Source organism: Mobula birostris, chromosome 4, assembly GCF_030028105.1.
Source record: "Mobula birostris isolate sMobBir1 chromosome 4, sMobBir1.hap1, whole genome shotgun sequence".
Taxonomy (NCBI): Eukaryota; Metazoa; Chordata; class Chondrichthyes; order Myliobatiformes; family Myliobatidae; genus Mobula; species Mobula birostris.
The window spans coordinates 38,362,440-38,375,461 of record NC_092373.1 but is presented as its reverse complement, the minus strand read 5'-3'; the positions used below and the strand labels follow the sequence as shown (position 1 = coordinate 38,375,461).

The window sequence follows — 13,022 nt, the reverse complement described above, 5'->3', positions numbered from 1 at the left end:
CTAGCCACTAGGCAATGTTGATCCATAGGCTTAGAAAGTGATAGTTATTGATGACAGTGTAAATCATGAATGGTAGATCTTTGAGAGAGCTAAAATTTTTTTGAGTGGCAAAAGGTAGGAGGCCAAGCATAGAATGTTACAGCAGGCCATTTCAATTAATGTCATGGCTGTATTTTTCAGGCACAGTTGGGGGGCAGACATTGTTAACAGAAGTGATTTTGGTGATGAAGAGAATATGTGTTCTGAAGCTGTGTGGTGAAATGGAATGCTGACTATCATGGTTCAGGATGAGAAAGTAGCACGAGAGAGTTGGAATTTGTGGTGAGGCAATGGAGTTGAGATCAGGGCCAATGATAGTACCTTTGGGTTTCCAACTATTCAACTGTTTTATTTATTTTCTTTTGTTTTCCACGACCCCCCCCCCCCATCTTATTATAGAAGAGAGAGTTGTGTGAAAATGCTTTGGAAACAGCAGGTCGTGTAGAAGGCTTGTCGCTGGATGTTTCAACATATTCCTGTATACAAATCTTGGATGAAGAAAAACAGAAGGGGAAGTATCACCAAAGTTTACACCTGTTCAAGCCCTTTCGTAGCTCTACCAAGTGAGTGCGTTTTTTAGTACAAGTTTAGAAATATCTTTGCCCCACTATGAAGCAATCTCCTGTTAAAAATATCTACTTTCCTTTACAACTTCATGATCCACTTTTGTTTTAAGACTTGGATTTGGAACAGAGGTTCTGCTGTAAAATTTGATATTAGTTGGAATTTAAATAGGGTAGGTTAAGCCAGATACAAAACAGGATTCCAAATAGAGACACAAGGTTACAGAATGTATTAATCTGAAACAACAAATACTTTTCCAAATAGATAATGGATTAATGTGTTATTAATTATAAGTAGATAGTACAAAAGGATTTGCTGGAAGTGTGAAATTCTTCAGGAAGGTAAGGACAGATAAATATAGTATGACAAATTTTGAGAGGAAAATGGGGAATATAAAGCATTGATTTGGAAAAAGTTGGAGTTTTTGGTGGGAAAGAACAGATAATCAAAAAACATTTTTTTAATCTGTAGGTAATGAAGAATTTACATAAGGTAGTGTTTAGAAATGGACATATCTCTGGTTTTTGGATTGTCTGTTTGAGAAAAGATATTAAATTGCTATCTTATTCTGAAGAGTGCAAGAAAACAATTTCTGTAAGGGGAATAGGTTCTGATTGTTAGTTCCTGATGTTTAATTCCATAATGTTTTCCCTTTTCCTACATATATATAGACAACAGCATCCTGTGGACAATGCAGGCTTCTTTTCATTTATGACCTTCAGTTGGTTGACATCTTTGGCATTCACGGCTTATAAAAAAGGGCATCTATTACTGGAAGATGTTTGGCCCCTGTCAAAATATGAATCTTCTGAAATTAACAGCAGAAGGTATGAGTGTGATCCCAAAACAGTTGTATTGTAATTATCTTGACTAATTTTTTTTCTGTGCTATTACAGTTTTTCACCAGCATTCATATGCAGCTTTTATATATGAAATAGGTTTTTCAATATTTCTTGACCTCTAGGTATGTTTATTATGCTTTCAAAAACCACTGGTTTATGTACACAGTTGGTATACTCAAGTAACTTCCTTTTGTAAGGTTGCAGAAGAGCAATTGTTTGAGATTTTTCTATGGAATAGTCTCTATGTGTGTGTGTGTGTGTGTGTGTGTGTGTGTGTGTGTGTATATAGCATCACAAGCAAATCTTGTGCTGCCCTTTTAACTCCAAAGGAACTCCAGGAATTTATGGCTGAAGACTTTTCCCTGGATGGCGTGGAGGAAATGCAGAAGCCTTAGGCACATTTATATAGCCAGGGTGCTCAAGACTTTTGCACAGTACTGTATATCTGGTTGCCAGTAATGTACAGAATATATCAAACTGCTTGAGAGGATAGGAAATTTTACTCTGGAGTAAGATATTCACTGCAGAACACCTTTTCACTCAGCTTTTTGAGTTGTACAGGGTATGAGAATACCATTTTGGCCAATACGTCATGTAGTTCTGAAGCAATGCTGTATTGTCAAATTGCTGTCTTTCAGCAGAGTCACAGAGACATAAATCATGGAAGTAAACCATTTGGGCCTCCAAGTTCATGCTGAACTAAACAACCTACTTACACTAATCCAATCTTAATACTATTTTTATCCTCAATCCTATTTTTCTCTAACACACCAGCTCCAGCCCAGATTTTACTGCTCACCTATAGGCAATAGGTGATAGGCTCACCTATAGGCAATAGGTGATAGGCTCACCTATCACCAATTGTAATAAATTACAATTGCCAAAGAACCCACCAATCCACATGTCTTTATGTTTTGTTGAAAATGGAACACCTGAAAGAAATCATCGAGGTCATGAAAAATGTGTGAGTTCCACCCATCGAGGTTTGAAATGAACTTGTTGCTGTAGTTGAAGGGCAACTTATTGCTTTTCCCACAGTTTCAGATAAGGTGTAAATTTAAACCTCTATCTATGTTCAAATGCTGTATTTTTAAAAAGTCGCACCTTTTTGAATAAGTATTATGGAGTTAATCTACTGTTAAGGATTGTTTACATTTTTCAGTTATCAACAGGTTGCACTTAGCTATTTTAAAGATTAACAGCGGACTTATTTTATAAAGTACTTTACGTAATCTTGGAGTGCATTTTTCCCGTTTTCCAGTTTCCATTTCTACAATTAGTTGCTCTGTTTGGGTATTTGTTATTAATTTGCAGCAAGGCTGGCACTTGCTATCCATCCCAATTAAGATAATAAATTGTAGAGTTGTTATCGAAGCTCATACACTGTGGACAAATAAAGAAAAGACCCTGCCCTTGAAAACCCCATTGCTGAGCTACCTTTCTAAACAGCACTCTTTTTGAAGGTACCCCACTTTCTGTAGGTTTGTGTAGACTTAAGACTAGTTAAGTAGCAATTTATCAAGCCTTTGGTTTGAGACAGGCAAGTTGTAATGAGACCAAAGTTTTGAGATGTTGAGTTGAATTGAAATTGCATTTTTATTGTCACATTTACTAAGATAAAGTTTAAAAAGCTTGCCTTTCATACTGTTCATGCAGATCAATTCATTGCGCAGTGCATTGGGGTAGTACAAGGTAAAACAAAAAAAGAATGTAGAATAAAGTGTAACAGCTACAGAGAAAGTGCAGGTAGACAAAAAGGAACAAGATCATAATCATAACCATTTTATCATACTCTGAGCAGAGGATGTCAGCTGATGGTATCAGATGGTAAGAAATTGAATATGATAAAAGGGGAGGAGTTAAAATGATTCATGGTTGCTATTGTAAATAGAGATACTACTTCATGCCAGCCAGGGAGAAGATGATCAGGTAATACTCAAACAATCAAACCATAAGATTATTGATGTAAATTACTGAAATTTAATTTCTGGATGCTTCTTTGCCTAGCAAAAATTCCCTGGTTTTGTAAAGATAAGTTGCTGCTGTTTTTAATCAAGTTCATTTTTCCCCCTCTGTAAATTATTTTGAAATGTGGTTAATGTGAGTGAAGTCATACATCAACCCCACCTGCAAGTTCAAAGCTGAGATAGTAGTGGTAAATCAAACAAAGGGCATGATAGAGCCAAGGAACTAATGGAATTGCAAAATTGTATCACCCTTTAAATGGTAAGGTCAAGAAGCTCAAAAGCACACCTATCCGCACTACATTAGTGGAGAAAGAAAAAGTTGACATTTTGTGATTGTTCATTTGAACTGAGTGTTCATATTCAGGGGATTAATTTCATCATCATTGCTTGATCAGTAATTTGTTAGAGTATTTAATTTTCATTTTCACTGTAATAAAAATATGATCCATGCTAATGTAATCCTACTGGATTACCAAGAAAATGGGATAAAATTTCTGTAATCTTTTATGAATTGGTATTGAGCAGGTCCAAATGACTCATTTCTAGTTGGACTTAGTGTTGTTTGCACTGTACTAATCTATGAAATCAAAAGGGTGTGGAGGGGAGGAGATTGGGGCAGGGTGAAGGTCAGGTGAGAAGAAATAAATTGCAAAGCTACAGGGAACTAATGAAGGAGGAATGAAACTTATGGAATATTGGGCAATATTTGAGGGTGATTAGCTACCAATTCAACAGAAAAAACTGAATAATCTTGCATGTGTTCAGCTGTCTTGATTTGTATAAATAAGACTTGAGAATGTTAAGAAAAGGAAAAAAAACAGTTTCAGTAATAGTAGACTGTTATTTAAAAACTATGAAAAAAAATTCTGATCATGTTTTTTCAAACTTCCACAAATTAAAATCTTGTATCTTATATAATGTGTCTTTGTTACTGAATATTTCCCCTCGTTGACTGGACTAATTTCTTTGTTGCCCTAATAAAGTAAATGCTGAGTGACTGGGAAACATTTCCTTTATTGAGCTCTTGTTTATTTCTTTAAATTAAAAATATATTGCTTCTCTTCAGATTAGAACGGCTGTGGCAAACAGAGTTGAAAGAATGTGGCCAGGAAAATGCCTCACTAAACAGAGTGATTTGGAGGTTTTGCCAGACAAGGCTGGTCATCTCTGTGATCTGCTTGATGGTTACAATGGTGGCCGGCTTCTGTGGACCAGTAAGTTATTTAAGATTTACGAATTTCCAATAACTACTTTGGTTAGGAAGAAAGCAAAAGTAACTTTCTAACCCTGGTTTACATCACAATTTACTGTAGCTCTTTTTCATTCCTTATGACCTTGCTTCAGAATAATTATCACTGTACTGGCTAATGTACCGTTAATCATTTACCTCAGTGTCTAAAAGAAGTCATTAGAGTTGAAGGTAAAGCATGGAAGAAAACAACTATGGAATTATTTCTGTTGACTTGATGTTTTGGAGTTGTGTTGCATCCCTGTGTGTCACATTTTGGAGTTAATGACAAAGTATTGTGGGAACTCTGAAGTTTTTTTTACATTTATGCAGATACTGAATAAGCTGCAGGTTGTAGGACGAAGATGGGTAACTGCATCTGAATGGCATTAATGTAGTGGAAGTGTGATGTTGAACCATTTTTACAAATCGCTGCATTTCTTGTTTCCTAATTTCTTTTGGAGTATCTGAGTAAATCTACTACAGGATTAGCCAAATGTGTCAGTAAATAGCATTTCATTGTATTTTTAAGTGTGGGTTCATTTGAAATTTGAAATCTAATCATTTTTTAATGCAGTGTATGGAACACCTTCCTGGAGCATGACATTATTACGACACAAAGCAAATAATAGATAGCCAAGTACGTTTGAATTCAGTTGGAAATTAGTTATGGAGAAACATATTGTATTTATACAGAATGCTTTTTGTTTGACTTGCTGATGCTATCTGTGAATGTTTGTGTTAAGTGTGTGTGTGGTCACTTGAACTGAATCTTCTAACCATGTTGTTTTTGCTCTGGAAGGACATCTTTAAAGTTCTGTGGAAAAGGAATCTCCTCCTGCAGAAAGCTGCTCTCTCCAGAAATGTGTAGTACAGTATGTATCAATTTTACTGGGGTGGGGAAGTTGAAAGCTGGGAAATGAAACAAAAGAGGACCTGGTAGTGTTTGGTCAGTGATGGCTGAAGTTTGAAATTTGACAAATTAAAATGGGCGATCCTTCTGGTTTACATAACAATTTAGAAGCAGAAGCAGAATCTGCTTGCTTTGTAAAAAGGAAAAGAACAATAAGATGAAGAGGCTTCAAGGTATTCTTATTGGGGGATGGGATGGTGGGTGGAGTTGGGGTGCTGGTTAATTGCCAGTGTTGCTGAGGAACTTGAAGAAAGAATTGGCTAACTCTCTAGATTAAGTATGGACTGTAGCTTGGGATAGAGAGCAAAAATATCTAGTTGTGAGTGGAATTCTCATATTTTTGCAAAGATAGCAGAACTTTTTCTACTAAGCTGTTATAGAGGTAAATTTGAAATATCTTGCTGTGAAGATCTGTTCTGTGCACATTCCACAACCTCTGAATTTGGAACATTATTTGAAATGATTTCACGTAAAACCAAATCAGTAAACCAGTTGAGGTGGAGCAACATGTAGGGAGACTTGAAAATTTAACTTAACCCGATTTTCAGCTCATGAAGCAAGTTTTTTGGTGGAATGATTCATTTGTGTTTTTTTGTTCAAAGATAGTCTAGTTTCTTATTGAAAAAACAACATCTTATTTAAAGAAGTTACTTCATTTTAAATTGTTTTCTGGATTGAGTTTTACGAATAAAAATCAACTGGTTATTCTAATGAGATAAAAGCTTAACTGTAATGAGAAGAGTAGCAGTTAGAAAATTCCTCTGGCCATGCCATTATGCAGTCAGACCACTTTTAGATTTATCTTTTTCAAGTCAAAAGCAGTGTGCTTGAACTTTTTTTTCCCATAACTCCCTATAATTTCCTTCCTTTGCATTGGAAAAAAGTTTTCATTGATTAGAAGTGGCATGCTAATTGAAGTTTTTGTACTGTTCTGACCAACAAGTTAATATGAAATTTGAAGTTTTCTGAATTCCAGTGATGTTTAAGAGGATGTTTATGGCCTGCTGAGTAGTTCTTGTATTCTGCATATGCGATTAGAGTTGTATGAAATCAGAAGACCAAAAAGGATGACATTGAACTGGGTTTGCTTTATCTTGTATTTAAATAGTAGCTTGATGTTAAGGCTGAGGAAAAGTACTGTATATTACAGAAATGCATTGGTTTGCTCAAGTGCATATCCTAGTATCTAGCTGAGTTGATTGAAAACATGACTAACTCTAGAGCACTCTTTTCCAGTTTGGTATTGGTGTACGCAGCAAGTAAATCAGTACTAGTAGAATTGGAGTGTGTATTTTTTTTTATTGTCTGCTCATGTACTAAACAAAAACAATGGTGAAGGGTACAGCTAAATTTTAAGCTTTGTGGAAATTTGCTGTTACCATAAAACACTTTTTATACATGCTCATGAATGGAGATCTGCATAATCCATGTAGGTTCACTGAAGGGAATGAATATGAACTTTTTATTACAGTGACTTTGGATTCTTTGGATCAATGGAAAATAGCTACTCTTAACTAGCATTTGGAATTCTAGGGTAGAGGCAGATTACTTGGTATTCTTATGCATCAAAGAAACGGTCTGCTTTTTAAATTTTAATTTTATTTGTTAGTTTGATTTCTTGAACAGCTTTCTAACTCTTCTTGAATTGAAACAAAGTATACAGTTTTCCCCTCAATATGAGAAGAGCTTTGGTGCATTTTCCTGTGGAATTCATGAAAACAACAATTGATGGTTGACATAAATATTGTATTTTTGTCTTGATCTTTGGATAATTAGCCTAAAATTAAAATAAACCCAACATTTGATATTTAACAATGAGAACGTGCATTTTATCGGCCAATCTAGTTAAGTATATATTTATATTATGTTCAAATATTGAGAAGTATTTTATTGTCCAGTCCATTTATTGCACTTTTAAAATACCAATGACAAGAGCTCCATATACATCCTCTTTAACAACAGAACAGATTATCACAATTTGTAGGCATTTAAGCCTTTAGTCTGGAGTTACTGAATATAAGTAGAGTCGAGTTTACTGACAGTTAACAAGAACAATGAGGTACGGGTTCAATGAAAAACTTGAACCAGGCACTTAGGCTCAGGCAATACAGAATAGAAATTATACAAGACATTGGAACCAAAAAAACTGCACAAAACAGGACATTTGGCAAAAAAACAGAGGTGAGTAGGACTTTCACAGTGAACGACAGGACCCTGAGGATTGTTGCTGAACAGAGGGACCTTTGAATAAGTGTACATGGTTTCCTGAAAGTGGAGGTACAGTTGGACAGGGTATTTGGCCTTTATAAGTAAAGGAATGGAATATAAAATTTGGGAGGTCGTGGTGCAGTTGTTCAGGACGCTGATGAGGCTGCTTTTGAAGTATTTCATTCAGATTTGGTTGCAGTGCTCTAGGAAAGATGTTATTAAACTGGAAAGCATGCAAAAAGGTTTACAAAGATGCTGCCACACTTGAGGGACTGAGTTTATAAGGAGAGTTGGATGGGCAAGGTCTTTATTCCTTGAAGCATTGGAGACAGATGATTTGATGAAGGTGTATAAAATCATGAAGGGCATAGGTAGGATGAATGTACTTCAAGTCTTTTTCCTCAGGATAGGGGAATCAAGAACTGAAGTGCATAGATTTTAGAGAAGGGTGAGATTTGACAGGAACTTGACGGGACAACTTCTCTAAACAAATATTGCTGCCAGAGGAAGTAGTTGAGGTCAGTACAAGATCTTTTAAAAGATAGTTATATGGATAGGAAAAGTTTAGATGTTAATCTGCCAAAAGCTAGCAAATAGGACAAGCTTGATTGGGGCATCTTGGTTGGTATTCATCAGTTGGGCTGAAGGACCTGTTTCTTTGTGATATTACTCAAAAATTTATTTATTGAGATATGGCATGGAATAGGCCCTTCTGACCTTCAAGCCACGCTGCCCACAACCCCTGTTTTAACCCTAGCCTAATCACAGGAGAATTTTACAATGACCAATTAACCTACCAACGGGTATATCTTTGGACTGTGGGAGGAAACCCATCTGGTCAAGGGGAGAACGTACCAACTCCTTACAGACAGCAATGTGAACATAAATAAGCAATGGAAGTGCAAGAGGTGATTGATAGTGTTTCGTTGCTGAGGTAGGATTAGGGTTCTGCAGATCAGTACAAAAACCTGTAGGTCACAAGAAAGTAGCTATTCCTGAACTTGGATGTGTAGGACTTCAAGCTTCTGTATCTCATTCTAGTATAGCAGTGAGAAAAGGGCATGGTTCAGATGATAAGTATCTTTGATGATAGATGCTGCCACCATGAGAGTTTTCTTTGTATTATGTATATATTGTCAATAGCAGGGAGAATTGTGCCCGTGATTCTTATGTAGATACTGTCTAAAGTGGGGTGGGCTGTGTCCATGATGCTCTGTATATATGCATTCAGTAATGAAGAGGGCTGTGTCTATCATGGAATGGTCTTGTCACCTACTCTATGCAGCCTCTTGTGTTCCTGTGCTTTGGAATTACCATACTAGTCCATGATGCTACCAACCAGGATACTTCCAAGAGTTTATCTGTGGAAGTTTGTTTGAACATTTGATAACATGCTGAATTTTATTAAACTTCTAAGAAAATAGAACTACTAGTATGCCACCTTCATGATTGTATCAATGTTCTAGGCCAAGGACAGGTAATCTGAATTTGAACCTGCTCACCCTTTACCTCTGACCCACAAACAAAAACCGATACTTTTGTTGTCTTCTGCTGTTGTTAGCCATGAAATTAAAAATAACTGGTAGTTGTATTCTGGAAGTATTTAATAAAATATAGTATTTCACATGTTTCTGGACATGTATTTCAAAAGGAGCCGAAAGAATCATAGTATAGTTAAGGTTCAGAAAAAGGTTACTTGGCTCATCAAGTTTACGGTATCTTCTGCTCCAGATAACCATCCAATTCAGTCATATTCCTTTGCTCCTTATCCAAGGCCCTGCAAATTATTCATTCTGAAGTGCTTTTCAAATTGAAAACACTGTTCCTGTTTCCATCGTCACTGAATTCCAGATCATTGGCCAAAATTTGAATTGTCTGTCTCTTAGCCTGTTATTTCTGTATCTACCCGAACTAACCCAGTCATTATCTTCAAACCTCCATCAGATCTCCTCACAAATTTGCTGCAAAGACAATTACCTGAATTTTTGTAAACATAGTTAAAATCTTTAATTGCTGAAAACCTGGTAGTGAAGTCATGGAAGATGAGGAAAAGCTGAAAATTTGATTATTTTTGGAATGGGCATTGACAGTTTTTTTTAACCTGATTATTAGCTAGAGAAGGATGATTTCTGATTGATCTTGAATGAATTCTAAGAATTTTCAAGGATTTCTTTTTAGGAATTTTGTCAGTGGACAAAGGATGAAGAGATGAGAGAATCAGTTACTTTAGAGGAAAGTCCACTACATTTTCAGCTACTTTGGGTTTTTGAATAGTGTGATTTATTTACAACTCAAAGAACAGTAGTGAAATGCACAACAGAAGCTTTTCTTAGCATTCACAGGATAGCCATGTAAAGGTGCATTGGAGTGCAGTGAGAAGTCATTTGCAAGTGGTCATCATACTTTAAGGTAAGGTAGTGATTACAAACAGTAACATTTGCAGTGCAGATTAAAGCCATCCAGTCAGCATATTGATTTTAAATTTATTATACCAACAGTTATTTACAGTTTTAATATTCATTGGAAATGAGTATTTCAACGAAAGGAAATTACTGTGGAAGAAAAGAAACAATGGATTTTGTCTTATCTTTACTATTTTGATTACAATCTTGATTTCATTACTCTTTTAAAAGACTTGTAGAATAATGTTCTCCTTTGTGATTTTACTGTGTTTGGAAATAATTCAGTGCATGCTGTGTGGGAATGCTTTTATAGGTATGCTTTTTAAAAAAAATATAGACATTTTCAGAAGGTAAACGTGGGCAGGACTTGCATGACAATTCTGAGCAGGGATGATAATAAGTTCAAGTTAAAACTTGGGATGAATAATCTTTTTGAAATGTTCCTGTTATAGTGGAGACACGAGAGACTGCAGATGCTGTACTTTGAAGCAAAAAACAAACTGTGGAGTAACTAAGTGGGTCAGACAGCAATTGTGGAGGCAGATGAATGGTTTATATTTCAGGTCAAGGCCCTGTATCAGAACACAGGGTCTCGCTGTGAAACGTTAACCATTCCTATTACTGTTGTCCTTTATAATGTTTTGTGTAGTCTGATCACCACTGGGCTGCTTTTAATGACAGAGAATTGTTCTTGTGCCCTCACTAATTCTTTATTTACAGCCGCTGAGGTGTAAAGTCTGCATCCATACAAATTCAGTCTTCCATTGAAATTTCCATACTTATAGAAGTTTTTATATGCTCTCTATAAAATGTTGACTGGAGGTTTTCCAAGAACAGCTACTTCACACTTGACTTGCATAGTGGAGGTGACCAAGAAATGGACAGCTGCTTTTTATATCGTGATTTGCCACGGAAAACAATAACATGATGGAATCAGCTACCGAGAGAAGATGAGATGAGCGATTCACCATCACAACACACTTCTAAGTAGGGCTTGATTCTCCTCTGTGAATCAGTCAGAAAGAATTGCTGGGACTGCAGTTAATGTTTAACTTGCAAATTAGCTCTATTTACAAAGCTTGTATGATTCATTTGCTGATGTGACTATGATTGAACTGATGGACGCAAGCAGTTTCAGTAATTTCTCCAGAGCTGTTTTATGTCTTTCTAAATCTTTGCTGATATGTTTATCTTGCATTTTGCTGCATTGTTGCCTAGAGTTCTGATACTTGGGTGCATGTGCATGCATATTTGTTTTCTTTCTGGTGGACGTTTTAAATTGTACACTAGTGTGATACATCAAACCTCTGCCCATGGTCTGATTTTAAATTAATGAATGAATTGAAATGATAGACTGTATTTATAAAAAGACATGTATATTTTGGTTTTAGATGCCAATTTGATCTTACATTTTTATGTTTCTCCAAAATTTAATCAGAAGAATATTGCTTGATGACTGTACAAGTTAGTGAAGCAAATTTGTAATGTGAATGAGGAAGCACGCTTATTGATCTGGAACAGCAGTAGTTTAGCCAAATAAGCTAGTTAGTGGAGTTTCTGGACTTGTATAGCTTCTGTACCTTGGCTCTACTTTTTAATATTGCCTCTGCTGTACCATAAGTATGGAAACAATGTGCTAAAATAATGCACGGAGTAGGGAGAACCACAAGTTTAAGTATTCATGATGATTGAAATCATTAAGACCATAAGATACAGGAGCAGAATTGGGCCATTTGGCCCACTGAGTCTGCTCTGCCATTTCATCATGGCAGAACCATTTCCCCCTCAGCTCCAACCTCCTGCCTTCTCCCCATATCCCTTCATATCCTGACTAATCAAGAATCTATCAACCTCTGCCTTAAATACGCATAAAGACTTGGCCTCCGTAGCTACCTGTAGCAGCAAATTCCACAGATGCCCCACTCTCTAGCTAACTCTCTGGCTAATTAAGCAACTTAATAGCAGTAGAAGACATCAATGTGTTATGGGTAATATATCGTGAAACTATGATTGACATTTGAATAAATCCTAATGTATCACTATTCATAAAGTCATCAGGTTGTTTATTTTACTGAAAAGCACATCCATAAATTTAGAGAAACTCCATTGAAGCTCATTGGCTAGTACAATTTTAAGCTATATATGGTTACCACGGTAAATAATATGGATGTTGAAATCATGACGAGCTGTAGATTCTATTTGCCAAAGTCCAAAGAACTTGAATTGCTTGTTGGAAGAATTGAGTAGTTAAGCATTTTTCTAAGGAACCTCAAAATGTTCAGTATTTATCTAGGTTTAAGTTTTAAAGAAAATGAATGAGAAAAATACATTCTTGGTAAAATTGAGCTCAAGTTCCTCCTTTTTGTCCTTATTCCAAAATACATTCCTGTTTTTTAAAAAAAATCTTCAGGCCATCATGCTCCTTACAATTATAAATATAGACAATGATTCCCCTTTTACATCCCTCGACACTAACTCCTTGGAATGGAAATGTTGAATATATATAACTTATAAAAAAAATTAACAATTCCCCATAAACGTGAGATTTTGCAGATGCTGGAAATCTTGCGCAACACCGGCAAAGTGCTGGAAGAACAATTCCCCTTTTAATGTGTTGGAATTCATGCAAATAGAATGATTAAAACTGAAGAGTTTTAATGAATAGTCCATTACATTCCTTGCTTGTAATTGCCATTACATTCTCATAGGTTTGTTTTATTTTTGGAAACATCCATAAGTTAGACAACACCTTATTTCTGATGACACAATTTGTGAATTCTGTGTTTGTGCATGATGTAGTGAGCCCAGCACTGAATTTTATTGCACTTTTCCAAAAGGAAAAAAATACACGCACTGGAA

The 13,022-nt window shown here is 35.9% G+C and overlaps 1 protein-coding gene across 4 annotated transcripts in view; it reads left to right on the top strand.

Annotated features, from left to right (window-relative positions):
* The window catches only part of abcc5 (ATP-binding cassette, sub-family C (CFTR/MRP), member 5), a 125,026-nt gene that overhangs the window by 10,813 nt on the left and 101,191 nt on the right, over positions 1 to 13,022 (top strand). For 3 of the 4 annotated variants that reach the window (XM_072255198.1, XM_072255196.1, XM_072255199.1), the window contains exons 3-5: positions 439 to 602; positions 1,275 to 1,430; positions 4,479 to 4,626. In XM_072255198.1, coding sequence (XP_072111299.1) covers positions 439 to 602; positions 1,275 to 1,430; positions 4,479 to 4,626 — 468 coding nt within the window. Of the gene's footprint in view, positions 1 to 438; positions 603 to 1,274; positions 1,431 to 4,478; positions 4,627 to 4,653; positions 5,516 to 13,022 lie in introns of those variants that run through there. The other variant, XM_072255200.1, reaches the window with a different exon arrangement.